Source organism: Gamsiella multidivaricata, assembly GCF_025024155.1.
Source record: "Gamsiella multidivaricata strain RSA 2152 chromosome Unknown BC939scaffold_41, whole genome shotgun sequence".
NCBI classification, from domain to species: domain Eukaryota; kingdom Fungi; phylum Mortierellomycota; class Mortierellomycetes; order Mortierellales; family Mortierellaceae; genus Gamsiella; species Gamsiella multidivaricata.
Window position 1 is genome coordinate 102580 of NW_026251749.1, and position 25290 is coordinate 127869.

General features: G+C 50.4%; 9 protein-coding genes across 9 annotated transcripts; 4 read left to right on the top strand and 5 right to left on the bottom strand.

Moving 5' to 3' along the window:
• Positions 1 to 20: 20 nt before the first annotated feature.
• On the bottom strand, positions 21 to 4837 carry BC939DRAFT_454443 (uncharacterized protein). Its single transcript, XM_051556066.1, has 4 exons — positions 4600 to 4837; positions 4297 to 4481; positions 549 to 4145; positions 21 to 456 (listed from the first exon to the last, which is right to left on the bottom strand). Exons 1-4 carry the CDS (start codon positions 4611 to 4613, stop codon positions 359 to 361), a joined length of 3894 nt encoding a protein of 1297 aa, XP_051411206.1. The 5' UTR covers positions 4614 to 4837; the 3' UTR covers positions 21 to 358.
• Positions 4838 to 6040: 1203 nt separating this feature from the next.
• Positions 6041 to 7890, top strand: BC939DRAFT_398218 (actin family; the record flags this gene model as incomplete). Its single annotated transcript, XM_051552409.1, has 6 exons — positions 6041 to 6370; positions 6486 to 6689; positions 6795 to 7052; positions 7135 to 7290; positions 7387 to 7596; positions 7696 to 7890. The coding sequence occupies 6 exons, from the start codon at positions 6041 to 6043 to the stop codon at positions 7888 to 7890; spliced, it is 1353 nt and encodes a 450-aa protein (XP_051411207.1).
• A 289-nt stretch (positions 7891 to 8179) lies between these two features.
• Positions 8180 to 10282, top strand: BC939DRAFT_454448 (peptidase M24, structural domain-containing protein). The gene is made up of 5 exons (XM_051556067.1): positions 8180 to 8289; positions 8632 to 8681; positions 8830 to 8955; positions 9115 to 9226; positions 9379 to 10282. The coding sequence occupies exons 1-5, from the start codon at positions 8222 to 8224 to the stop codon at positions 10211 to 10213; spliced, it is 1191 nt and encodes a 396-aa protein (XP_051411208.1). The 5' UTR covers positions 8180 to 8221; the 3' UTR covers positions 10214 to 10282.
• BC939DRAFT_454450 (uncharacterized protein) lies at positions 10283 to 12446 on the bottom strand. Its single transcript, XM_051556068.1, is given in 3 exon segments — positions 10283 to 11462; positions 11598 to 12239; positions 12252 to 12446. 3 exon segments carry the CDS (start codon positions 12370 to 12372, stop codon positions 10483 to 10485), a joined length of 1743 nt encoding a protein of 580 aa, XP_051411209.1. The 5' UTR covers positions 12373 to 12446; the 3' UTR covers positions 10283 to 10482.
• A 2139-nt stretch (positions 12447 to 14585) lies between these two features.
• Positions 14586 to 16986, top strand: BC939DRAFT_424833 (cytochrome P450). The gene is made up of 5 exons (XM_051553148.1): positions 14586 to 15244; positions 15341 to 15363; positions 15492 to 15666; positions 15783 to 16575; positions 16694 to 16986. Exons 1-5 carry the CDS (start codon positions 14800 to 14802, stop codon positions 16875 to 16877), a joined length of 1620 nt encoding a protein of 539 aa, XP_051411210.1. The 5' UTR covers positions 14586 to 14799; the 3' UTR covers positions 16878 to 16986.
• Positions 16987 to 17181: 195 nt separating this feature from the next.
• BC939DRAFT_398221 (band 7 family-domain-containing protein) lies at positions 17182 to 18437 on the bottom strand (the record flags this gene model as incomplete). The annotated part of the gene is made up of 4 exons (XM_051552410.1): positions 17182 to 17353; positions 17455 to 17527; positions 17647 to 17716; positions 17814 to 18437. 4 exons carry the CDS (start codon positions 18435 to 18437, stop codon positions 17182 to 17184), a joined length of 939 nt encoding a protein of 312 aa, XP_051411211.1.
• On the bottom strand, positions 18192 to 18950 carry BC939DRAFT_454454 (uncharacterized protein). The gene has a single exon (XM_051556069.1). The coding sequence runs from the start codon at positions 18791 to 18793 to the stop codon at positions 18437 to 18439; it is 357 nt and encodes a 118-aa protein (XP_051411212.1). The 5' UTR covers positions 18794 to 18950; the 3' UTR covers positions 18192 to 18436.
• A 355-nt stretch (positions 18951 to 19305) lies between these two features.
• On the top strand, positions 19306 to 21735 carry BC939DRAFT_424838 (GRASP55/65 PDZ-like domain-containing protein). The gene is made up of 7 exons (XM_051553149.1): positions 19306 to 19410; positions 19507 to 19587; positions 19704 to 19800; positions 19915 to 20027; positions 20144 to 20323; positions 20416 to 20480; positions 20566 to 21735. Exons 1-7 carry the CDS (start codon positions 19351 to 19353, stop codon positions 21689 to 21691), a joined length of 1722 nt encoding a protein of 573 aa, XP_051411213.1. The 5' UTR covers positions 19306 to 19350; the 3' UTR covers positions 21692 to 21735.
• Positions 21736 to 23206: 1471 nt separating this feature from the next.
• On the bottom strand, positions 23207 to 24816 carry BC939DRAFT_529726 (HPP family-domain-containing protein). Its single transcript, XM_051561530.1, has 2 exons — positions 24339 to 24816; positions 23207 to 24204 (listed from the first exon to the last, which is right to left on the bottom strand). The coding sequence occupies exons 1-2, from the start codon at positions 24610 to 24612 to the stop codon at positions 23321 to 23323; spliced, it is 1158 nt and encodes a 385-aa protein (XP_051411214.1). The 5' UTR covers positions 24613 to 24816; the 3' UTR covers positions 23207 to 23320.
• Between the last annotated feature and the right edge of the window lie 474 nt (positions 24817 to 25290).

Below are 25290 nucleotides of genomic sequence, written 5' to 3' on the forward strand. Positions count from 1 at the left end.
AAGTAAATGGGAGTGGAGTGGAGCTTTCTTTGCTCGTTGGCACAAGAAGCTGCGACCCCAGAAAGTATGCAGCTGCACGCGAGCCCCACGCTAACACCAACCCTTCATTTCGCCATGTGTCATTTCTATGTCAACAAATATCGCTCTTTATTGGTGCCGAAGCACATACATTTACAAATAGGCACAGCAAGCAGAAGCAAAGGATTATCATGAATACTAGAAAGACAAGAAGCAGAAAAAGAAGGCAAACTAGACATAGAAAACATAATAGTATGCAAGGTGAAATAAATAGGGGAATACGCGCCAGAGGTATGAAAGGCGGCTGGCAAATAAAGATAAAGATGTCTTGTGGCGTTCCTTAGACCTGGATGCCAGCGAGGTTCATCAGCCCGTGCGTCCACTGTCTGGCAACATCAAACGTTGAGGCGATACGGATGATAGTCAATGCCAACATAACTATATTCGCAAAAAAATAAGACATGCATGTTAGAACAGTGTAACACGAGGCAACATAAAGCAATCTGCTACGGCACGACATGATTGCTTACCTAGCAAGACAGGAACCCAGAACAAGAAAAGCATCTTGTCCTTCTTCAGTCGTCTCATCTTCTGGTGATATCTAGCCCTCAGCTCTTGAATGTGTCGGTTCTCTCCAACAGCCTCGACGGCTCTCTCCGCAACAGCAGCGCCTCCAACTACAGCTCCGTTGTTCGCGATTTCCGTAATGAGCCTACGGCCACTTCGAACCACAGATGACTCGCCCACATCAGAGCTCGGTGTCGGCTGCTGAGGTTCAGGTTCCATGGGTGGGTACACGCGTCGGGCCTTGTCCTTGTTCAGCGGTGATGTCACCGTTGCACTGCATCCAGTGCTCGGACCAGGGGCCGTCGTCAGCATCAAGGGGCTATATGGCGAATCCTGTGATGGCATTGCATAACTGTTCACCGGCTGCTGCAAGACAGACGTAGCCGAGAAGGGCTGGTGGTAGACACTCAGATAACGGCTCGGTGCTTCCTCTGCCGTAGGGGTTAGATTAGCCACCACGGAGCTATTAATAGTCCGGTTCTCGGGCTTGGAGTGCATTGTCCACAACTCGTGCGAAATGGCCTGCTCATCCAATACGAATTCCGCGCCGATAGACCGGCTGCGTCCATGACGGAGCGGCTGCTTCTCAGTGACGTGCTCAACCGACTGCTCGTTCGCAGCGACCTCCTGTTTGCCACTGAAATTGTAGGGCATGTAGGTACCGATGTTGGCATTGAAGGCCTGGATCGATGTCGGCATGCTGGGGATGTTCATCAAGAAGGCGCCCTTCTCTGGCAGGATCTGGTTCAGGGCTTTAAAGAATTCAAAGTCGAAGCTTGGCGATGAGGACTGGAGCTGGCTCAGCGTCTTTTGAAGCCAGTTCCTCTCCATCTCCGCTGCCTGTGCGTCCTTTGCATCCTGAGCCAGCGGGGTTGCCATGGGGATCAGACTTGGAGACGAAGGCGCCTGGAAAATGTCGCCGTTGTCAGCCTTGTAAATCTCTTCCTGACTATCGTCCTGGCTGTTCGAGTCGCTACCACTCCAGTCGCTCGAGTCATCCGACATTTCCTCGCCAATCCATTCGCCGCGGTCGATCCAGGCAAGGTCCTCGATCTCTGAGCCAACAAGACTCGAGGCATCAAAAGAACCCTCGTTCCCATCCTCCTCAAGCGTATCGCTTTCTGTGGCAAAGTGCTCCAACCAGACACCACTATCCGCGCCATCTTCCAGAGTATCCAATGCCTCGAGTTCTTCTTCAACCTCAGATTCGCCCTCGGCTTCCTGGGCAGACTCGTAGCCATCGACTTCCTGAGCTCCAGCATCGACCCAGCTATTGCTGGTCCTTAGCGCCTGCACAAGCTCAGCTGTCTTTGTTGGCTCATTCATTCCAGCCAAGTCCACACATCCAACACCATGAACGCTTCGCAACATTACGTCCGCACCATGTCCGATCAGCAGCTTGGCGCTTGCCACCTCTCCGCGCCAACATGCATAGTGAAGCGCACTGTAGCCATTCATGTCTAGGGCATCGATCTCGATTTCTGGATTAAAAACAAGGGCTTCGACCAACCGTTCAAACCCCTTCATTGCTCCGAAATGTAGCAGACGATGTCCAGTGTCGCGTCGATGGAGGTTGATGACTCCATGACTAGGGGCTGGCAGCTCCGAGAGCACCGTGAGAAGGGTAAGAATCCTGTCCTCAAGGCCAGCCTGAAACTCTGTATCCGAAATTTGATCTCCAAATGACAAGATCAGATCTCTAACAAGGTTGGCGTAGTTGAGCGAGTTTTGTTGGTGCTGTTGCTGCTGTCCTTGTTGCTGCTGCTGTTGCTGCTGCTGCTGTTGTTGATTGCCATTGGCTACCTGGCTTCCAACAATGCGCAAAGCAATATTTCTAGCGTCCTCGAGCCTTCCTGTCATCTTTAATCCAACCACCTGAAGGGCAAGTTCCATCAAAGCCTTGTCGCTCTCATCGACATATGTGAACAGCATCATCTCGTTCACATCCCCAGTTTGAGCCAAAGTGATCGCTGGATGTTCCTTAAATGTGACGACCGTTGTGCCGGGCTGAATCCTTGGTGGTAAAATGCAGATCAGGGTGTTGGGGGACCAAAACTGTGTGGGAAGTGCTGGTGTTGCGTCAAACATAGCGGTCAATCCTGCGTAAAAGTTGGCACCCAGGATTGTGACCTCAATGCCACCAAAGCACGGTCCTGAGTTAGGAATCAATCTTGTCATCCTTGGGACAATGAAGCCGGGCGGTACCATGGCTAATGTCGAGGAGAGACCGAGGATCGAGGGCATGGATGTGGGCGAGATTACGGGAGGTGTAACGAGGGGGTTGACTGTGAGTGGAGCGGTCATCGAGGGCTGGGTTGTATTGGAGGCCAAAGGATTGGCTGCCGTAGGAGCTCGTCGACGTCTGACAGGGCCCACCCCGCCAGAAGTACTTGTGCGACGCGCAATGGGCGAGGAAGTTACCGTAGCTGCGGTGTTAAATGCATCAGGGAATAATGCCTGCTGTTGCAGCTGCTGAAACTGAAGATGTTGCTGCTGAAGTTGATGCTGCTGCAGCTGACGTTCCTGATCCTGTTGTAGCTGATATTGCTGGTTCACGTTGTCCCTCACGCGGTCGAGCGGAGCGGATGTTGCGGGTGCAAGTGAGATGGGGATATCGACCAATTGCTCAGGAACCATCCTGTCGTTATTCGAAGCATAAATAAAGCTGTTCATAGTTTGGAACTGTTGCTGGCTATCCATTGACGTTGGCGGGTAGTCTGGCGAGGGTGTGGTTTGGCATGCCTGAGAGATACGCTCTGTGGGTGAGATTGGTGAAGAGGGCGATGGGACCTGACGCGCATCGTCCGGTTGTGAAAACTGAGAAATGAGGTCGACAATCGAGAGATTGTTGGGGTCATAGTGGCTGATATCCATTGAGGTTTGAAGCGGTGAAGGTGAAGCATTAGAGGAGGACGAGTCCATCTCAGACTCTTCGGACTCTTCCTCCTCCTCATCGTCATCCTGTCCGGTGCCCATGTCGACCTCACTTTCCACCTCATCTCCTGGCGTCGTCGGTGAGCTGGGAGGGGTGAGAGTGACAACCTTGTTGGATGGGTCGGTCGCCTTCTTGGACGAGGTCTTGTGTTGCACGCCAGTCGCACCCTGCTCTGGCTTCTTGACCTTGGACGCCTTGTGGTCATCAGTAATCATAATGGGCGGCGACACGCCCACAGCGACAACGTTGTTGGCGTAGTCTCGGAGCAAGAACTGGATGCAGAATCCGAGCTTCTCGCCATGGTGCCTGCAGTAGCAGGTGATGCGCGTGGGCAGAATCAACTCTCCCGAGCTAAACTCGGCAATCTCTGTGCAATTGAAGAGTAGGATCTTGCGCTGCTCGAGCGCCATCTGCTCAGGGTTATCCTCGTCGAGGTGGGCAAGGGGACCTGCGGCGAGTCCGTTCTTCTTCTTGCCGAGGCTCTTCTTGCGCTGAGTGCGTTTCCGTTCGCGGAGAACACATCCTGTGCAGGTCTGGATGATCTTGCTCCTATCACTCTGGCAGACAACTGATGCCTCCAGGCTAAGACACGTCCCATTGTTCAATGCCTCGTACACCTCAGGGCCTAATTTTTTGAGTGCGAGCTACAAGGTCAGTTTCAAGCACAGACAAGAAAGATCCATACCGTTTTTGTTGGGTGACAAAATTTAAATTTGCATCCGTCACACGGGACAGACGCACGTTTTTTCATGGAGTACAAACGAGAGGAGACTTGCCGACATTCTTTGCGTTGATACGCTTGTTCTTCTCCTTAGCTACCATATACTCGGGTAGCTTGATGTGGGTCCAGGCGCCGACGCGGTCGTTCTGGTGATTGACCAGCTGAATGCCTAGCTTGATCTGGGTCTCAACCCTCGACTTGGCCCCCTGCGATGGAATGCCCGTGATGTTGATTCGGAGACTAGGGTGACAAGAAGCATTCATACCCTGGTCAGTCGAGGGGGTTCCATATTGCAACGAAAACGAGGGTTGAAGGATAGAACGACGGGTGGCTGGAGAGGGAGAAGGGTGGACTTTACCCATTTTGCGTCATGTTTTGATGATTTTTTTTTTGCTACAGCGGCGCTCGAGGGAAGAGGTGTGAGAGGTGTGTGGCGGGAAGTGAGCTATTGCTGAGCAAACAGCAGAAGTTAGAGGGGAAAGAGAGAGAGGGAGAGTGAAGAAGAGGTGGGTGAGCGTGGAGGAAGGGAAGTGGTTGAGGGTTTGTCAGCCAATGGGCAAGAGGGAGGGTACGAGTGAGAGTGAGAGTGAGGGTGAGGGTGAGGGTGAGGGTGTAGGGTAAGTGTGAGAGAGGGGAAGGGGTATAATCAGAAAGGGTGCAGAGAGACTATGAGATTGCACACAGTTGTTGTTGTTGTTGTTGTTGTCCACGGATGCAAGAGGCTGGATGACAGAGCCGAGGGGGGTATGTGTTGCGTGAAAGAGAGGCAGAGGGATGGTGAGAGAAGAAGAGGAAGAGCGATGGTGTGGAGAATGAACGCCGGAAAAGATAACCCGCCCAGCAGAACCCCATATGATATGATTCGATGGTTTATCTTTTAAAGTCACTTTGGCAGAAATGGGTTTTTTTTTTGTTTTCGCAACCCCAGCATACTCTTCTCTCCTTTGCCCTAAATGGAGGCAGACTAGCGCTGTGGCCACAACCCAGCTCATCTTCTTGGGACCCAACTGATACCACTGATACAACTACAGTGCGGACAGCGACATCCTCAGTGGATATACTTCATTAGGATACAAAGCATGCCAATCGCTTTCATTTGTGGGGAAGTGAGTTCCACTTTCCCCTGAGCGGTGAGGAGATGCGTGCGCGGGTGGTGTGGGTTCAGCATGCAGCTGTGCGTGCATTCTTAGTCCTATTTTGTTGGGAGACTTTCTGCATGTGAAAAAGCCCGATGCAAGGGAAAAAAAAAAAAGATAAACGTCACCGGAGAGTCCTCTGTCGCCACTGTTGTAAACAACATCGCGACCCTCTGTGTCGTTCGTGTGGAGGGGTGCATTAGACAAAAAGCCCTTGGACGGTTGGACCTCAGTCGGTGACATCATTTCACTTATTCTTTCCATCACTCTATCCTCTTCAACTCCCTCCATCAACCCATCCCTCCTTCTTCAACAATGTCGCGTCTCGCTCCCGTCGTCATCGACAATGGTACTGGGTAAGGAACCATCTCTGCCAGTGTACCATCACTCACGACCCAACACTTCGCCATCTACCTGTCTCTTCGTTCCTAGCGAACAGTCACCCTACAGGACACACCATTCAACATCCCCTGCGAATCACTCGATGGCACTGCGCCTTTCTTCGCGTCAAATATATCGCGCTCAACTGCAGCAGGATGAACGGATGAATAGATGCATCGTCACCATTAGAGGAGCTGCGTTTCCATCTATTAAGACGATACCCTTGCTTCGGTCTAACGGAGGCTGTGACGTTTTCTGTGTGCTCCACATAGGTTCACAAAGATGGGTTTCGCTGGAAACAATGACCCTTCCTTTATCCAGCCCACAGTTATTGCCACCAGAGATGGCGGTAGCTCCTCCGGAGGGCCCGCAGTACCTTCAAAGCCTTCGTTCCTGAACAATTCTTCGAGCTCGAACGTCGCCTCGAAGCGTGGTATCGAGGATCTTGATTTCTACATCGGAGACGAAGCTGTCGCCAACTCAAAGACCTATGCCCTCAACTATCCAATTCGCCATGGCCAGATCGAAAACTGGGACCACATGGAACGATACTGGGAGCAGAGTATCTTTAAATACCTTCGCTGCGAACCCGAGGATCATTCATTCTTGTTGGTGAGTTCTTTCGTGACTGGTCAGCCCAATAACCGAGCTCTTTAAAGGATAGCTGTCCGCTTCGTTGGCTGTAATATTCATCTCTTTTCTTTGAAATCTACTTTTGCTCCTCTAGACTGAGCCCCCACTGAACCCTCCTGAGAACCGTGAGAACACTGCGGAGATCATGTTCGAGTCATTCAATGTTCAGGGATTGTATATCGCTGTCCAGGCTGTGCTGGCCCTTGCTGCATCCTGGACCTCGAGCAAAGTCAGCGAGCAGACCTTGACTGGAACGGTTATCGATTCTGGCGATGGTGTTACTCATGTCATCCCCGTGGTATGGGCTTCAACAATTTATTTGCCCGAACATGCATCAATTGGAACAGATTCAATGCATGGATGCCGGCTCTAATGCTTTCATGTTGTTTTTCCTATCTATCAGGCTGAGGGATATGTCATTGGATCCTCTATCAAGAGTGTTCCTATTGCTGGTCGCGACTTGACTTCATTTGTCCAAAACTTGCTCAGAGAGCGTGGTGAGAGCATGATCCCTGCTGAGGACTCTTTAACTGTTGCTCAAAGGATCAAGGAGCAGTACTCATATGTGTGCCCTGATATCGTCAAGGAGTTCAAGAAGTATGATCAGGAGGGCGACAAATATTTCAAGAAGTACGAGGGCGTGCACTCTGTCACCGGCAAGGTAAAAATCAAGTCTCGCATCTCTTACGCTCCAGCGCCTGCAATTGTTCATTCCTGTGCTGACAAGGCCTTTTATTTATTAGCCATACTCCGTGGATGTCGGATTCGAACGTTTCTTGGCACCAGAAATCTTCTTCAACCCAGAGATTGCCAGCTCGGACTACTTGACACCTCTTCCCGAGGTCGTTGATACTGTTGTTCAGACTTCACCCATTGATGTTCGTCGTGGACTGTACAAGGTATATAACTATGGTTGTGGTTGATTTCCTTTTTTTTCAATAGGATGTACTATCGTGGCATTGGTCTCATTCATCATTCATGTTGTTATCCAATAGAACATTGTGTTGTCTGGAGGTTCGACCATGTTTGAGAATTTTGGCAAGCGTTTGCAACGTGACATCAAGCGCATTGCAGATACCCGTATCAAGCGCAGTGAAGTTCTTTCTGGCGGAAGGATGCAGTCGACTCCTATGGAGGTGAACGTGATCTCTCACAAGAAACAGCGTTATGCTGTGTGGTTCGGAGGCAGTTTGCTTGCGTCTACGGTATGCAGATGGCGATAGCTACGTCAAACAAAAAGGGCGCCTGCGATCCTTCATGGACGTTTTTCTGACCTGCTTTGTGCTTTTGATCCAATCAATTAGGGCGAGTTCCACTCCTACTGCCACTCCAAGGCTGAATATGACGAGGTTGGACCTTCGATTGCCAGACATAACGTAAGCTACGCATGGGTTCAAAGTCGATGTTGCTACATGATAAGACGGAATGAAGCTAGATTGACACCACAACGTTCTATTTATTTATTTTTTCCGCAGCGCGTTTTCGGTACTCTTGGTTAAACACAATGTGGAATATAACATTCAGGTCGAAGAACTAGCAGGAACGGAGAGAGGCAGAGATGGAGAGACACATGTGTAATGCAACAAAGGGCTAACCTTGGGCCAGATAGACTCTCAGTATTAAAAATATGCAATTGAGCTCGTAATTATGGGCGTGTGATAGTATTGGAATGTATGCGCACCAGCCAATTTCTTTTTTCTACGGGTGACGCAACGAAAGGGGGCGTGACGGCTGGAAGGAACACAGGTAAACAACCAGTGTGATATTTTTTTCCCCCTCTTCCTTTCTCTCACCTCTCTCGTTCATCACCTGTCCATCAATCGATCCACTATGAGCAAGACCGCTGACAAGAAGAAACTCACCATCGCCGCTCAGGACACTGAGGACATCACTGTCGCGTAAGGAAATCTCTTTCTCACGAGAATGAAGCTTTGATTCTCCAACTCTTTTTTTTTTTTTTTTTTTTTTTTTTTTGGTGGGAGCAAGAGACAAACAAACACGACAACAATACAGCTCTCCCAGGAAGTGGGGGCTATCGTTCATTTGGAACCTATTTGGAACAGAGACCGTCCACCAGAACCAGCTCCTCTTTTCGCTTCATTATCCACCTGTCCAACTATTATTATTGTTTTTTTTGCCTGTGGAGGGAGATATAACGCGGCGTGTTGAATTTTTTTTTCGTGCATACGAGGGCCGCAGAACTAAAAATACCCGTCGCTTTGGATATGTCTTTTTCATAGCAACACCGATGTCCTCACCAAGTACAAGGCCGCTGCCGAAATCACCAACCGTACGTGTTTTTTTTGAATTGTTTTTTGATCGTATAGTCTTCACGGCATGGAAGGAGAGGAGAGAAAAGATTCAGTCTTTTGTTCAAATTGCAAATCGATATACTAAAAGAAAAAACTTGCACTCGATTTGGTTTCATAAACAAATAGGTGTTATCGCCCAGGTCGCTGCTGCTTGCGTTGACGGTGCCTCTATCTTGGAGCTGGCTGTGAATGGTGACAAGGCCATTGAGGAGGGCACCAAGACTGTCTACACCAAGGGCAAGATCAGCAAGGGTACGTGGATCTCTGCTTGCTTGCAAAAAAAAAAATGCACAGGACGCGCGTCTCAATTGCTCGAATTGCTTCTGGAAACAAAAAAAAAAAAAAAAAAAAAAAAAAAAAAGACTCGCGACTTAACACGGACAATTGCTGTTGTTGTTTTCTTTTCTTTAGGTGTCGGTTTCCCTACCTCCATCTCTGTCAACAACACCATCTGCCATTTCTCTCCTTTGGCCTCCGATCCCGAGGGCGATAGGAAGTTGAAGAACGGTGATATGGTCAAGGTGTACGTCCACTCTGCATACTGCACAGCGACCAATGTCGATCACCAGAACCAATGGCGCACAAAGGACTCGCTTTAACATCGTCTATTCGTTTCTACTTTTTATTTCTTTTATCTTCGTTCTGGAACCTTGGAAACCCCTTTCCCACGCACAGTGAGCTCGGTGCCCAGATTGATGGATTCGGCGCCATCGCCGCCACGACCCTCGTCGTCGGTGCCTCAAAGGAGAACCCCGTCAAGGGCAAGCAGGCGGATGTCCTCATGGCCGCCCACCAGGCCGCCGAGGCCGCCGTCCGTCTGATCCGTGCCGGCAACGCCAACACCCCCGTGACGGACAACGTTCAGCGCATCGCCGCCGCCTACGGCTGCAAGCCCGTCGAGGGCATGCTCTCGCACCAGCAGGAGAAGAACATCATCGACGGCAAGAAGCAGATCATCCTCAACCCAACTGAGGGCCAGCGTCAGGACTTTGAGAAGTGCACCTTTGCCGAGAACGAGGTCTATTGCGTCGACATCATGATCTCGACCGGCGACGGCAAGATCAAGAACAACGCCTCGCGCACCACCATCTACAAGAAGACCACCACCAACTACTCCTTGAAGATGCAGACCTCCCGCGTCGTCCTTTCCGAGATCACCAAGAAGTTCGGTCAGTTCCCCTTCAACCTCCGTCAGATGGAGGATGAGCGCAAGGCCCGCATGGGTCTCCTCGAGTGCCTGAAGCACAACGTCGTCACTGCCTACGACGTCATGGAGGAGAAGGACGGCGAGTTCGTCGCCCAGTTCCTTTTCACCGTTTGCGTCATGCCCTCCGGTCCCCTCCGCATTACCAACACCCCCATCGATCTCGAGACCATCCAGACCGAGAAGAAGATTGAGGATGAGGAGATTCTGAAGCTCTTGGCCTCCGAGATCAAGCCCAAGAAGAAGAGCGCCAACAAGAAGAAGAAGGCCGAGGCTGCTACTACCGAGGAGAAGAAGGACGAATAAACTAAAGGCGCGGTCTAATCAGCCGATTGGAAGTGAGAGGTGGAGTCCTTTTTGTATATAAAAGAGCATTTTTTTTTATTATTATTATTACTATCATCCATATTATTCATGTATACATTCGTCCATTGTTACTTTGATTTCAAATGTTGATGATCCTCAGGTATTGCCTCTGGAACGGAACAATGCCCTTTGGCGTTGGGAAGAATGCTCAAGGCGAAGGCCGTTATTTGCTCCGCTTGAGAGGAAAAGCGGCAAGTGGTACGTGTTCATCAATTCTTCCTGGTCGCCCAGAGCTCTGTGATGATCTCGCCAAAGATCGCGCTGCACTCTACGTGGTTCTCGTACGTCGCTTGCGTCTCTTTTGTGACAATACTTGCCATGCAGTTCTGGACCACATACTTGATCAAGGGCGCTCGCAGGTCGTCAAAGAGATATGCTGTCCTGAACAAGAATGGCACAGCCCACTTGGCCTGAAGTCCAAAGAGGATTCGTGAAACAGCCATGCGCCGCAACTCGGATATATTGTACCTGTCTGCAACGAGGTAAACGTCTTCCCAAGTCGGCAGATGGTCCTTGGCTTGATCTTCGGTTAAGCATATAGGAATAGAACGCGTCCGCAACCGCCCCAGATAGAGAAACTGGATCAGAAGGCGAAAGCAATAGATATCGGTGTCTGTAATCTTGATCCTCTTGACTCCAGGGCCGCCCTCCGCAAACGAGCTCGAGAACATGGTCTTGAAGTACTCAAAGTGTGAGAGGATGATCTTGTGAGCGCCAACGGTCTCCAGTGTGGTGCGACGGCTACTCCTGGCATGACGGTACACGGGATGGCTCTGTGTGGATGAGGCTACACTTTTCCCTTTCTTGTCTTCTGTGGACTTCTTGCCTTTCTCATTCGGGGCCTCTGAGGAGCTCTCGCCTTTCAGTTTTTGCTCCTCGTCCTCCTTCTTCACTTTGCTGTAAGTGCCATCCAGTTCGCCCTTGACCTCCTCGTCGCCTACTTCATCAAAGTCCTCGCAATCATTTTCTGATGGTGGATCCCCAAAAATCCCCGGAACTTCGAATTCGAAAAACACGTCGTGAGAAGCACAGTCGTCCAGGAGTCGTTCCAGGATAAAGTCGCAATGGCCGTACATGCCTTCTTTCGCTTCTTTGGGGTAGAATTCAAAGAGACCGGCATCCGAGAGCGTGATATAGACATTATGAAAGCCGTAAAGGTCCTTGGAAAAGCGATCCACCTCAATAGGACCTGCAAGGGAAAAAAAATAAAAATAAAAATAAAAAAAATTGTCGATGGTTGGTTGTATTTGTTTGTTTCTGGACATGACCTTGGCGTCCATTGCAAATAACAGATGATACTCCAGAGGCCATTAAGCATCCTTACCACTAATGCTGATCATCCGACTATCAGGCCAGCTCGGAAGAAAGTTCGAGGACACTGGTATGTCCGACATTTGAATTGTCGCCGAGGTGACCCATTTTAAACTGGTAAAGTCCTTCTCGGCCGGGCAGATGAGGCGGAAGAGGTAACAGTTCTCAATCCGCTTGACAGAGCACTCGAATTGGTAATCCTCCGCAGAATTGGCCTTGAACCGAATCATCTGTGAAAAGTCCTTGTCCTCCTTAACATCCAAAGGGTTCCATTGGAAGCGGAAACGGACCGACTTGATGCACTCGGGCGTGATCCCGGGTTTGCTGACTAATGTAACCGCTGTCCCAAAAAGCCCTGTGGAGGTAGCTGCAGCGGTAGCAGCACCAGTCGCTGCAGTCCCAAAGAGTCCTGTGGCGGCTGGCGTGGCAACCGCGGTCGTCGTTGTTGGGCCAACTGGCGTTGTAGGAGCAGCACTCCCGAACAATGAACCAGACGCAGACGTGGGAGTAGTAGCTATCGCGCGGGCGCCAAATGCGAGCGTGGGAGTGGCAGTGGTTGTCGTGCGAGACACAAACACGGGTGTGGTGGAGCCGCCCGAGCCTCCGAAGCCAGTGGAGATATTAGTCGAGGCAGTAGTCGAGGCAGTAGTCGAGGCAGCAGTCGAGGTAGTAGTGGAGGCGCCGTTACCGAGGGCCATAGTAGTTCCAGGGAAAAGAGGCGACGGGTTTGGAGCAGCTCGGGTGGTAGGGAACGCGAAGGGCCTTCCATGAGTCTGTCGTCCTGCCATGGTGTGGGATGGAGGGTGCAGAATGAAGGATGGATCTGGTTTGCTGTTGATGCCAAGCACGCGCGGAAAAAAAGAAACGCTCGAATTTAGTGGCGCGAAACCCCCAGCTGCACACAAACAAGCAAGGCTGATAAAGCCACATCGTGCTGGGATGCGTATCGAGTCTTGCTTGCCCCAATCGACAGCGGCCATGAAACGATGGCAGTGTTCGGACGAATAGGCGCCACTTTGGTAATCGACGTCCAATGTGCACAAGGCACATAAGACACGCGTAATATACCAACACGTGTTCCGCCGTGGGTCTAGGATCGACTTTGCTACACGTTGGCGCATACTTCCCGTATAAGGCCTGCACCCTCCCATCGAATTTCATCCGCAAGCTGCAACCAGTAAAACCTCAGTCGCGAGCAAAAAAAAAACGCGTTTCTACGCGTTATCACTCCCCGTGTATCTTCATGTGCCACTGTCATGTCCATTAGAAATTAAAAATGTTTATTTCTAACGCTCACTGCAATGCTGCAGCTGAGACGCCCTGGATTGTAACCTGCATGGTGCAAAGGTAACTAGTCTAACTATCTTGTGAGCTTCCGTTTATTTTTATATTTGTAGGCGACTGTGTACTCGTATATGGCGCTGCGGTCGGTAACTTGAGTGCATCCTTCGACATTGAGGTCCACCAAGGGATGTGTAGAGCGAGCATTGTTGGAGAGGGACTGGCCACCTGAGTAAGAGCCAGGTCGCCGAATCTTGTGTATCCCACTTGTATCATTTGCACCAGGGGGTTGACTCGGGCGAGCTCCTTGAATGCTTGGTTCGTCATAACAGAGAGGCCATCAATTTGAGATGACACTCACGAAATCGACTCCCACAGCATCATGGTAGAAGACGCTTTGGAACGGAACGACCTGGATCTGCTGCAGATTAGTCAAATTCTCCAAGATACACTCTCAGTCTCCCAGTCCAAGGCGCTGAAGCTAGTGTCCTAGCGTGACTTTGATGCTATTGAGGTTTGAGATGTGTCCGAAAAAAGCGGCGGATGGAAGAATGTATATACTTGTCCTCTTCATTGAAGGGCTGCCACTCTCCCGTTCTCGCGTGATCGAGGATCAAAGGTCGAGACGACGTACTGATCCGGAAAAGAGCGTCGATGACTCCAAAGAAGAATTATCAAGGGCATGAATTCGCCTGCGTCCTGCTTGAACCTACTTAGCCCACCATGCCCAAAGATGGCAATAAACGCTGGGATCGTTTGGACATTCTCAGCTGCTGCGTTATAAACGTACAACTCTATTGCCTCCTTATTTAACTCATATCATCATAACGACGTGCACTCTCGTGCTATCTTTACGCGTCCCAGGCAATCTGTCACACGAATCCCTCCTGCAAATCGACTCTACTCCGCAACAACACCCCCATAGGGAGCGCACCCAGGAAAATACTGCCTGGCTACGACGAAAGCAGACAGGGTTGCTGAGATGACCTTATGGATATTCCATGTCGGCTAGTCTTTCAAGAACGTTCTTCGAGATTTAGACACGTTGGTATTTCATTTAGGCAGGATCTGTGTGTCTCTAGTGTCTTGGTTGTTGTTTTGGACTATCTTAGAAGGAGAGAGACAGAAGTCAAGGAGCCAGTAGTTGAGGAAGCATTCGGAGACCAAGACCAAGAATAGACGGCGTGTGGATGTGTGGAGGACGGTGTTGCCGCTTCGATAGAGAGGATTAAAATACGAATGTACAATACACGTTTAGCTGGTGAGTTTACGCGTGGAACAGCAGTGTGGAGTGACCGACAACGACGCTTGAGGAGGAGTGGGCAATTGAATACCCTTCGGCCGAGGGAGGGGGTGGATGGTGGTGGGTCCTGGGTACACAGACCAATAGGTTCGGTAAAATCAGCAGCCGGAGAGGGGGGAAAGAGATGAAAAAAAAAAAGGGCGCTAAAGGAAAACCCAATCGGGGTGAGGATGATGGCACAGGCTGCAGTCTTTCTGTGATCGATCGAGGACGGGGCTGTATGCGGTATGGGGTATGCGAGAGGGGGCACTGGATGCTGGTGGCCCCTCTGGGTGGGTGAGATGGGTGACACCAGCTGGAGGGCTCTCTTTTGAGCGCTCTTCTGAGCGCACTCGAAAAAAGAAGGGTGTCTCCAGCTGGACTCGGCTCCCACGTCTGAGGTAGCGGCTCCTTATATAAATATATCGTCCCCACCTCCTCCGCCGTCCTCTCTTCCTCCTCCACCCACCCCTCCACCATCCTTCAGATCCACTTCACAAAGAAACACACAGCTACATCCGCCCGTTCATTCATCCATCCATCTGTCTATCCATCCATCCCTCCCCCAACTGAGCACCTGCGTTTCCTTAAAGCGTACACCTCCCTCAAGCACAGCACTCCTCACCGCACCGCTACAAACCTAAACGCAGCGATGTCTGACAGAGCTCTCACATCCACCACCAGGCCCGCCGCCACCACCAACGCGCTCCTCGCAACCCTGACCCGTCTCCTCTCCCAACTCCTCACCCGCTCCAACACCTCAAAGCTCCTCGGCGCCTACTTCCTCTTCATCCTCTTCAAATACCGTCGATCCGTCTATGGTGTCCGTCCTCGGCCCGAGCTCAAGGGTCCGCCAGGCCTGCCTCTAATCGGTAATTTCTGGAGCGTGGTTTCCAAGCCGAGGAACACGGTCCTGCAGAGACAGACCAAGAACCATCAGATCTATGGCAAGGTCTACGCAGTCACCATCCCAGGCGTGGGAAGAATCATCAACATCAACGACCCCGAGATGCTGGACCATATCCTCAGAGTGAACTTTTGGGCTTACGAGAAGGGACCAAGGTTCAAGCAGAGTTTGGAGCCCCTCGTGGGTGAAGGTAATTCGATCTCATAGCGCTTTCAAGTCGGAACTCGGCATGGCATCTCTCTCTGCTTATTTTTTTACTAACCACTTGAGCTTATCACTGTCATAGGTATCTTCGGCGCGGATGGCGAAGTGCGTACCTTTCTCTCTTACATGGAATGTTTTCTGTGGAGCTCAAATGCTCTTTATATACTCTTCCTACAAGCAACTCACAATGGACCCATCCTGTTACAATCATCATTCTCTTCATCGTCATCTAGCACTGGAAATGGCAAAGGAAACTAGCGAGCCACATCTTCTCCGTCAAGGCCTTCCGTCAATATACCTCCGATGTCTTCTGTCGTGAAGGACAACTCGCCATCGATTACCTCAACAAGGCTGCTGATTCAGGCGAGGCACTCGATCTTCAGCAGCTCTTCTACTGCTACACTCTTGGTAATCCCTCTGCACTTTCTCTTTATGGATATGTTTTTTCCTTGCCCTGCATGGCACTCCTTCGCTAACACATGATTTTCTCTCCCTCTTGGGTGCTTTTTATTCACCTATCACAGATTCCTTTGGTGAGATCGCCTTTGGCCAATCCTTTGGCTGTCTCAAAGACCCCTCTAAAGAAGTCGAGTTCGCCGCCGCATTCGATCGCCTCAACCACAACATCTCCGGTCGCATGATCTCCCCGATCTGGCGTCTAAAGGACTGGTGGACCGGCAACGACAAACAGATCCTAAAGGACCGGGAAGTCGTCCGTAACTTTGCTTTCCGTTTGATCCAGGACCGTCGCAGGGAGCAGCAGCAGGCAAAAGGAGCGACTCACACCCCCGACGCGAATGGCAGGAAGGATCTGCTGCAGTTGTTCATGGACCTGAGCGATGACGGCGAGGCCCTCTCGGACGATATGCTGGTCGATAGCGTCCTTAACTTTGTAATCGCCGGACGCGATACCACCGCACAGGCACTCTCATGGACGTTCTATCTGATGCACAGAACAGAGGTACAGAAGGATATCGTAGAGAAGCTCGTCAAGGAGACCGATGACATCCTTCAGGGTCAAGATCCGACCTACGAGAGCACCAAGAAGCAAAAGTATGCCGAGGCCTGCTTCTATGAGGCCTTGAGGTTGTACCCTTCAGTGCCAAAGAACATCAAGACCTGTGTTGAAGACGATGAGCTGCCAGGAGGAATCAAGGTCTATAAGGGCGAGCGTGTCGGATGGAGCCCTTGGGCGATGGGTCGCGAGACCACCATCTGGGGACCGGACGCGAAGGAGTACAAACCGGAGCGCTGGCTAGGCGGTGAGAAGTTCTCTTCTGCAAAGTTCAATGCCTTCCACCTGGGACCTCGCACATGGTAAGACCACACGGCACACCCTGCAGATGCAACTGCAGCTGCGGCTGATATTCATGGTGCTGATCCGAAAATGAATTAACTGACCATTCCCCAACTCACGCTCTTTCGGTGTCTCTAGTCTTGGACAGCAATTCGCCACTATCGAGGCCATCACGATCATGTCCATGCTGGCCCAAAAGTTCACGTTTGAGCTCGTCGATCCAAGTGTCGAGCCCACATACATACCCTCGTTGACACTCCCGCTTGAGAAGGGACTGCTTGTACGCGTCAAGCGCCGTGTCAATGGTGCTGTCAGCGCATAGCACCCCCACCATCCCTGATTGCCTGATGGTCAAGGACATCCAAACCAAATAAAAACCTCATGCGCCTTGTTGGCCAAAAATGCCAAAAAAAAAAAAAAGATTAAAAAAACGACGTTTTTATAATATTGTCTAAAAAAAAGCTCAATGTACACTGTTTTTTTTGTCCTTCATCTCCTGCAAGCGATATTCCTCGTCGCCATGTCCTCGTTGAACTCCTGACAAATGCTAAAAGAAAAAGAAAAAATATAATCCATGCTGTCACCCTCACCAAATCGTCCGAACGTCTTCCCTGAACCAGGTTTGTTTAGACAGGGAGGTTCAACAACATGTTGTTGCCCTTCTGGTTGGGAAGGTAGGTGACATTCTTGGCATGAGCCAAGGTGCCGGCAATATCCTTCGATGCCTCAATACGACGGAGCTCAATCAGACCAGGACCAGCCTTCTCCAGTGACGCGGAAATGATCTCGGCAGCATGACTAACAGGGTAGAGAAGGAAAAGCGCGAATGTCGGTATTTAAATTTCAACAAATAACCAGTGCACAAATAAATGCAAGGCGAGAAAAAAAAAAAGACTTACGCTTCACCCTCAGCTCTGATGATGGAGGCGTTCTTCTCCTGCTCGGCCTTCTCGACAATGAACTTGGCGCGCTCTAAAGGAGGAAAGGAGGGAGGCGAAAAAAGATAGACATGTTAGTACTCGTTCTCCTTAAACGCACATTTCCAACCATTACTGTGGTTCATGTAAGGTTAATCCTGAAGGAAATCATACCGGCCTCCTGCTGAGCAATCTGCTTCTGCTCAACGGCGTTGGTGAAGTCGCGACCGAAGGTCATAGTGGTCTAATGAACACAGAAATTGATCCAAACACGACATTAAAAAAAAGTTCAGTCGTACTATGCCTTGTCCTGTGGTAAAACTCAACCGGTAGCGACTTACGATAGAAACGTCCTCAAGCTCGATATGGAACTCTCTGGCGCGCTTAGCAAGGTCCTCGCGGATCTTGGACGAGACCAACTCACGCTGGGTGATAAGCTCACCCGCATCAAACTGGGCTACAATCGACTTCAAGACTTCGTTTCCGATCGAGGGCAACACACGCTCATCGTAATCCAGTCCCAATCCCTGGTAGATCTGAGATAGGTTCTTGACATCCGGTCGGTGGAGGACACGAAGGGTCAACGTGACCATCTGCATATCCTTCGATCCAGTCGTCGTCGAGATGTTGCGGGGCTTCGTGCGAACATCAAACTGGATCGCACGCTGCAACCAAGGGACCAAGAAATGGGTGCCCTCACCGACGGGGCCGGGCTTGACTCCCTCCAATCTGTCGAAAATGACGGCGCGGTGACCTCCCTGGACTGTGATTGTGTATATAGCGAGATAGAGGGCTTGCCGGTTAGCGATGTGGTCAAAGAGAAACGCGATATGAAGACAAGCTTCACGAGATGGGTCGCGGCTGGCTTTCGATGGTTGACAGCAGCCCCTGTAAGTGTGTTTGAAATCGGTAGCGCTGCCCGTTATCTGCCGCCGGTATCCACGCGGCTGTGTGAACCAAGACATCAATGCTCTTGAAGCAAAGCCTTCAGTCGGTTCTTGACCCCAAAGGGCGAGATGCCGAAAGAAACCCGCGACTGTGCACTCTGATCACTCGCTGGGAGAGCGATTCCTGCTTCGGAACAAAAAGAAACAGTCGAAGGTCGATGCTTCAGGCAAGTGGTACTTGTTATTCTCCCGGAACCTGCCACAAAGTCTTTATGACCATAATCACTGTCATTTGGCACGCTACGCTGTGCTGAGGTTCTCACTCGATCCCGAGCCCTCGACGGGCTGTCCGTTTGATCCGTCCCCGTCTTGGAATCTGATCCGAAATAGCCAGCCGGAAGTTTAGTGGCGCCTGATCCGGAAATACGTACCATCGTACATAGAGTACTGCAAGAAGGAGACAGCAGCTCCGACAGGGATGGCGATCTTCGAGATAGTGGAGAGGATTGCGGACATGGTGAGAGAGGGCGATGATGTGTAGAAAGAAAAAGAAAGAAGAGTACGGAAAGCTAATGGAGTGTCGAAGCAGGTCGATCAAAGACGAGCTCGCATACACCCAAAAGGGAAATATTTGTTGTGCTTCCGCTACGTCACATGACCTGGGACTCTTCGTCCGGCTGCTTGGTCCTCAGCGGTACCCGGCTGGTACCTGGCTGGTATCCAGCATGATATTCATGGCACCTGCAGTACTGAAGTTAGTCATCGAGAGCTTGCCTCTGTGATATTCAGGTCGTCTTTGGCTTTTAATGGCTAGAGAGACAAGTTATCCCTCCGGTCCAGAGGAGTTCTCTGGTCTGCGCCCGAGGAATGATCGCACGCCCTGCAACCTTGGGCTGAATAAGAAAGTCTCCATCCTGCCGCCCTTTTTTTTCTTTTGCTCTTCAAGCTCATTCGCACTCCACAAACGCCCATCACTACACACCATCATCGCATGGGAAACGCATCCTCAGGAGACAGCGGCAGGTATCGCTACGGATACCATGTTCTCAAGGTAAACACCACCATCCATCGAACCACTCAACACCACACATAAAAACACTCTGTTTGATGACAAGTAACTCATCCCTTATGCCATGTCTCGCTCCAGGTTAAGGACAACTCGCCCGCCTCTCAAGCAGGACTTCGGCCTTACTTTGACTACATCATGGCCGTCAATGACATTCGACTGGTAATCCCTATTACTCCACAAACCTATGCACCAGGATGCTGCACACTCCTTCACGACGGGCAATTAGGAGATTGACAGTGGTCGTATCTTTTCTTTTATAACCTTTCATCTTGTAGCTCACAGAGGACACGACTCTGCGCGATCAGATGCAAGCGAGCGAAAATAAGCCGATAAAACTGGACGTGTATTCGACGAGAGAACAAGCCCTGCGAAGTAATTATCTCAACGCAATTTTGGTGCTGGCGCAATGGATCATTAGGAAAAAACCCCGCGGCCGGTTATTCTGACTGCTTATGCCTATCCTGCATCTGTTAAACGTATTTGTAGAGGTCGAGATGACACCGACACGCAAGTGGGGAGATGGCAAGGACGGACTCATCGGCTGCAGTATTCAGTTCTGTCTCTTTGATACCATCAGTGATATCGTGTGGCATGTATTAGTAGGTCGCACCCAGAGACGTGTTCTTCCCGCTTTTTTTTTTTTTTTTTTTTCTTTATTTCATAACCCCTGTTTCGACAAAGATCATTGAGGAATGTCCTAATTTGTCCGCCATAGGATATCGCCAAGGATTCGCCAGCAGAGCGAGCAGGCCTTTGCGCTCATGCGGATTACATCATCGGAACCCCTCTAGGAGTTATAAGAGGCGAAGGCGACCTATATGACCTTGTGGAAGATTACATTGGAGAGCTGTTGCCACTATATGTGTACAATGTGGATGCCGATGAGGTTCGAGAGGTACGTTTACTCTCAAAGCGAACGGTTTATTATATGGGAATGCTCTGTGGAAAGGCTCTGCTGAACGAAATCGAATTGTGCTGCTTGATTAGGTGGTCATTATACCAGCCGAAGAATGGGGAGGCGAAGGACTCTTGGGCTGTGATGTTGGATATGGGTAAGCTATGCTGTCTTAGCGAATACATGAATACAGTGTGGCTACGTGTACCTCTGCAGGAGCTGATCAGAATTTCTCACCATAGGTACCTTCACCGCCTGCCTAAAAATACAAGACGTTATCAGGCAGCAGGAGGACCACACTCAGAGGAACAAATGCAATCAGCAACAGTAGAACAACCCTCGCAAGCAGTTGGTAAGCAGGATTTAAAGGGCGCTGAAGCCAAGGACCATGTTGTCACTGCGCCAGTCCAGCTGGATGGAAACGGACGCTCCGATATCGCGGATGGTCCTGTAGGCGAGAAGGAAATTACAGAGAATGCCGTTCGGAATCGGGAAGAGCCGATAACTGAAAGAGGAAACAGCGATAGTGCAGATATGCCAGCTGAGGTCAACCCTACAGAACCAGGGACGGATGTACCAGAGAATCTTGACTCGCAGCAACAAACGCCAACTTCCAATACTGATACTCTAATGAACGAGCCAAAGTCTAAGGAAATTACACAAAGCGAGGATACCCCCGTGTTGGATTCACGGCACTCTGAAAGTTCAACACCTTCGCCAATGGTGACTTCATCAAGCGCCCCTATAACGAACCAGTCTGACATCGCCAACGAAAACAATTCGGATCTACTACCTGCCCAACCATCGTATACGGAGCTGTCCTCCAATCAAGAGAGGACAAGGGAGGGCCCAATCCCTACTTTGCCTGCTAAACATGCTGCGTCGATTGAATCCACCCCCACACCTATCTCGCCCCAAAAGTTAGCGAATCAGACAAGCAACGAAGACGTATCGTCTGAAAACTCGAGTCCTGCACCGGAGCATCCACCAGCGGCATCCGAGAGCAAGCCCGGACGCAGAGCTCCTCCATTGGCGATTGCCGCCAGGATGCTACCGCCAGGCATTCACGGCCGCGGTTCTCAAAGCCGCGGAGCCCGTCTTGGACACGACGGCCATCCCGTACGCGAGAACACTCCTCTTAAGGACGTCCAGAACCAGGCACAGCAGCAGTCAGCGCTGTACCGCGAACAAATGGCACGCTATGAAGCCGAGCAGGCGGCTCAGGATTCGAACGGATCGGATGAACAGGAGAATGAAGATTCGCAGAACCAACAAGGTACTCAAGATGTGAATCCTGAAGTTCACGAGTACGTTGTTGAGGGCATGATCCGTAACATGGCACTAGGAGCGTCTGTCTTTCCTCTATAACTCTCTCCAAGTCTGTCATTTTGAATAAATACTGTAATATTATGCTTTTAGTATCTATATTATGGGTATAAATTGGTATATGAAGGTCGAGAAGTAAGTGAGAAAAGCGGAAGTGTTTTATTTAGTTTAATAAGTGTACGTCCAGCTCACTATTAGATTTTATACAAATAAACGCCCAGTCGGTGTGGTGTGTGGACCCACATCGAATGCCCTGCCACGAAAAAAAAAAGGAATTTACATTGGTCTAGCACGTAGCGCATAAGGACCCAGAACAAGCCCTAGAAGCACCACAAGCGGTAGGAACCAGTCCCACCTGGTATTTTGGGGATTTTTAATGTTTTTAAGATTTTTGATTATATCCCAAAGGCCCCAGCGGGCTCTGGGAGCGGCCTCTTTTTTTTTTTGCCTAGAGTCGCGTTTGAGTCGTGTTAACCTTTTTCAGAAAATTAATTCTTTTAATCTAATTATGAGTGCGCTTTATTTGATTTAAGGACCCTGAACACAGTGAGCATGCTAGCACCCCTGTTGTCCTGTCGAGGCCGTCTTCACCATCCTCTTGGCCTTGGTCTTGTCCATCCAAGGACTCTAGCAGAAACGAGGCTTGGTCGTTCTACCCGATATCGCAAGTGCTACTGTAACCGATAAAGAATTGGAGGATGCTCTAGCCGCATGGCCGTTTCAAATGGCGGTCAAGCGCGTTCGGATTTCTACCGAATTCATACGCGAAAAAGGCAGAGATCTTGCGAGGAGAAAAGGTGCGGCGTCGGAGGATCTCAGCTTTTCCAAAGGGTGGCTCGATAATTTCATGAAGCCGCAACGAATAGGATCGATCATGTTATATGGGGAGGCCGCAACATCCTCCTATTGCTAGATAATGCGTCTTCGCATATAACGTTAGGATTGATATTCTCAAACGTTGTCATTTTAAAGTTGACACCCAACACAACTTCTAGGATTCAGCCCACGGATGCTGGGATCATTACCGCATTCAATTGCCGCTACCGACAGCACCAAGCTGAGATTTTGCAATCGGCCAAGTGGAGGCGGGCAAGGTTGGAAGTTAAGGATATATATCGAGTCGGTCAGCTTCAAGCCATGACATGGAGCACTAGAGCATGAAACCCGATCACCACAGAGGCAATCTGGAACTGCTTTTGACATACTCGTCTCTTTGATCGCGAATAACAGCCCGCAGCACCTCCCATAGTAACCCTCAGCTACGGCATGGAGATATTAGGGCAGGCAATCCTACAGCTTGCAGTGCGTCAGCCAATGCCAGTCGCCGAATATCTCAATCCAGAGGAGGAACAAACCCGCGCTCATTACGAGCTCTCGGACGAGGAACTTTTTGACAGTGCAGCGTTCCTTGAGGACGGAACTGTGACGGAAGAAATAGAGATGGATGAGAAGCCTGCCGCGCTTCGCTTGGTTTTTAACATGCTGGATGGAGGTGCTGCGATTAGCGGCAGAGGTTGAAACTAGACTACAGTTGGCCAGTTTATCTTGAACTGATTTCTTATCCAGTTATATTATTTATTATGTAGATAGAAGTAATTGATAGGTAGCAGTATGCCAAGCTTAAGTAAGGTATAGGAGTAAAAATGGGGAGTGTGATCAACAAGTTTCTGGTCACTTTGACGTCGAGGCCAGCTGACTCTCGAGATGGGCGATACGTTGCTGCAACTGCTCGATCGTGGCGAGATGCTCGTCCTCAGTTCTGGAAGCACGACGGGTTGTGAGGTGCGAGGCATGGGAAGGACGACGCATCTCGACGTGGATAGACGGACGCCTGGCATTATGCTCCACGTCGTTGAGTGCATCCGAGTGCGAATATTCTGCAAGCATCATTTCGCCATCATGAAGCCTCTCATGTCGCTCGCCACCATAGTAGACCGCATAGTGACCCTCCGGATGATGAGGAGGAGGATGATGAGGATGTTGCTGAGACGGCCTTCGAGTGTGAGCAGGAGCGGGTACATCACCCACGGTGGAGGGCGAGTCAGTTGAGGAAGAACTTGAGGGGCGAGTGTGTTGATCCCCATGCGCAACACGGCCGCTGTGGACGCTCTCCCCTCCCTCCTTCGTGCTGCCTTCGCCCTCGTCCTCATCAACTTCATCTTTTGGGGAGATAAAATCAGCAATGGCCATCGACATATCCTGATCCACCACTGCGATCCTCCTCGTCTTGGGGCTCCACCAATGGGTCGGATATCTTCTAGTGATATTGTTAACGGCCACGGCAATGACCATCATCAACACGACGCCCAACGCAATCGGACAAAGCACAAACCAATATCCTAGATCGTAGATCGCCTGTCCTCCAGTAACGGCGATCAGAGCCGAGGCCGACCCCGGCGGATGCACCGTGTGCGTAATCTGCATGGCAAAGAGTGAGATCGAGACCGCGAGAGAGCAGAGCAGCCAGTGCAGTTTGGCGAATGTCTCTTCAGAGAGGAGATTGAACAGCTTGTAGAGCGAGACACCGATTAAGGCGGACAGGATGTGACCACCGACTAAAGAGAAATGAAAAAATGTTAACGGCCGAGACAGCGGGAGGGTTACACCGCCTGTGGGGTGGTCAAAGCGATCAATTGCATCATGGAGATGGTGGTGAGTCAGGCCGTTGGGAGATGGGGATGTGACCTACCGGCGTTACGAGGTTGGGACAGAGGGGCCTCAATGGCTCCATAGATTAAGACAGCTGAGGCCCCAAAGGAGCCGGTGATGACGGGGACATTCCTCTCGACGAACCACTGGACATTAAAGCTGAGCAAGGCGATGATGGCTATACCGATGAAGGCACCGAGGAAGGAGGAGAGCAAAACGACGAAGCGACTGGGTGATGTTGGAGCCATCTTGAGTGTGGAGGGGTCGTAACGCTGGCCCCTCATTTTTGCCACATAGCCCTGGAGGGGTGGCATGGTGGAATGAGGTTTGTGATGATGAGTTGAGGAGAGTGGATCAGACCAAGGAATGAGATTCGAGAGTGAGGAACCAAAGAAGGGCAACTGTGACCTGGAGGGGGGGAGCCAAGCTGGCTTCGGGGAGAAGAAGTAAGAGAGAGAAATAGCGCAGAAGAAAGGCAGGCAGAGCAATTGGGTATTTAAGCGAAGACGGAATAGCGCAGTAGAGTGCAGTGTCCAAAAAATGGCGACATTGATAAAAAGATAAATTGTTTCTCCGATCTACTTATCCATTATCCTGTACACAGGGACAAGGATCGCCATCTTGGACTGTGAAGGATTCCTGTGGAGAGATAGAAAGAGATACAGCGATGGGCGCACTTGCACGAACCAGCAACGTTGCCTTGGAAGACAGGAGTTCATCTCCTGCGTCCCTAACCATCCTATCCCTTCCACACGAATGCATCCATCCGCGTGTAAAAAGGAGTGAAGGACAATCTAAACCCAGGTCTTGTCAATGGCAGTGAGGGTAAAGAAACAACTTGGACACAAGCATACACGCTAATGTCTTTCTTGAGTAGTCCTGTCCCCCAAGCCGGCAAAATTAAAAAGCCATCATACAGCGCGTTAGTGAACAAACATTATGTGGGTACAAAACAACAACTCGCCGTAGTTGACGCGACTAGCGAATCCTAG

Bases quoted from the DNA above. Each gene is read 5' to 3' on its own strand.
- BC939DRAFT_424833 (XM_051553148.1), top strand. From the start codon at position 14,800: ATGTCTGACAGAGCTCTCACATCCACCACCAGGCCCGCCGCCACCACC. The intron at 15,364-15,491 runs GTGCGTACCTTT...ATCGTCATCTAG, and splicing joins TCTTCGGCGCGGATGGCGAA to CACTGGAAATGGCAAAGGAA. The intron at 15,667-15,782 runs GTAATCCCTCTG...CACCTATCACAG, and splicing joins CTTCTACTGCTACACTCTTG to ATTCCTTTGGTGAGATCGCC.
- BC939DRAFT_454454 (XM_051556069.1), bottom strand. From the start codon at position 18,793: ATGGTACGTATTTCCGGATCAGGCGCCACTAAACTTCCGGCTGGCTAT.
- BC939DRAFT_529726 (XM_051561530.1), bottom strand. From the start codon at position 24,612: ATGCCACCCCTCCAGGGCTATGTGGCAAAAATGAGGGGCCAGCGTTAC. The intron at 24,205-24,338 runs GTAGGTCACATC...ATTTCTCTTTAG, and splicing joins GTCCCAACCTCGTAACGCCG to TCGGTGGTCACATCCTGTCC.
- BC939DRAFT_454443 (XM_051556066.1), bottom strand. The intron at 4,146-4,296 runs GCAAGTCTCCTC...TCAAAAAATTAG, and splicing joins TATCAACGCAAAGAATGTCG to GCCCTGAGGTGTACGAGGCA. The intron at 457-548 runs GTAAGCAATCAT...TTGCGAATATAG, and splicing joins CTGGGTTCCTGTCTTGCTAG to TTATGTTGGCATTGACTATC.
- BC939DRAFT_454450 (XM_051556068.1), bottom strand. From the start codon at position 12,372: ATGGCAGGACGACAGACTCATGGAAGGCCCTTCGCGTTCCCTACCACC. The intron at 11,463-11,597 runs GTAAGGATGCTT...TTTCCCTTGCAG, and splicing joins TCGGATGATCAGCATTAGTG to GTCCTATTGAGGTGGATCGC.
- BC939DRAFT_454448 (XM_051556067.1), top strand. From the start codon at position 8,222: ATGAGCAAGACCGCTGACAAGAAGAAACTCACCATCGCCGCTCAGGAC. The intron at 8,682-8,829 runs GTACGTGTTTTT...ATAAACAAATAG, and splicing joins CGCTGCCGAAATCACCAACC to GTGTTATCGCCCAGGTCGCT. The intron at 9,227-9,378 runs GTACGTCCACTC...TCCCACGCACAG, and splicing joins AACGGTGATATGGTCAAGGT to TGAGCTCGGTGCCCAGATTG.
- BC939DRAFT_424838 (XM_051553149.1), top strand. From the start codon at position 19,351: ATGGGAAACGCATCCTCAGGAGACAGCGGCAGGTATCGCTACGGATAC. The intron at 19,588-19,703 runs GTAATCCCTATT...TTCATCTTGTAG, and splicing joins CCGTCAATGACATTCGACTG to CTCACAGAGGACACGACTCT. The intron at 20,481-20,565 runs GTAAGCTATGCT...TTCTCACCATAG, and splicing joins GGCTGTGATGTTGGATATGG to GTACCTTCACCGCCTGCCTA.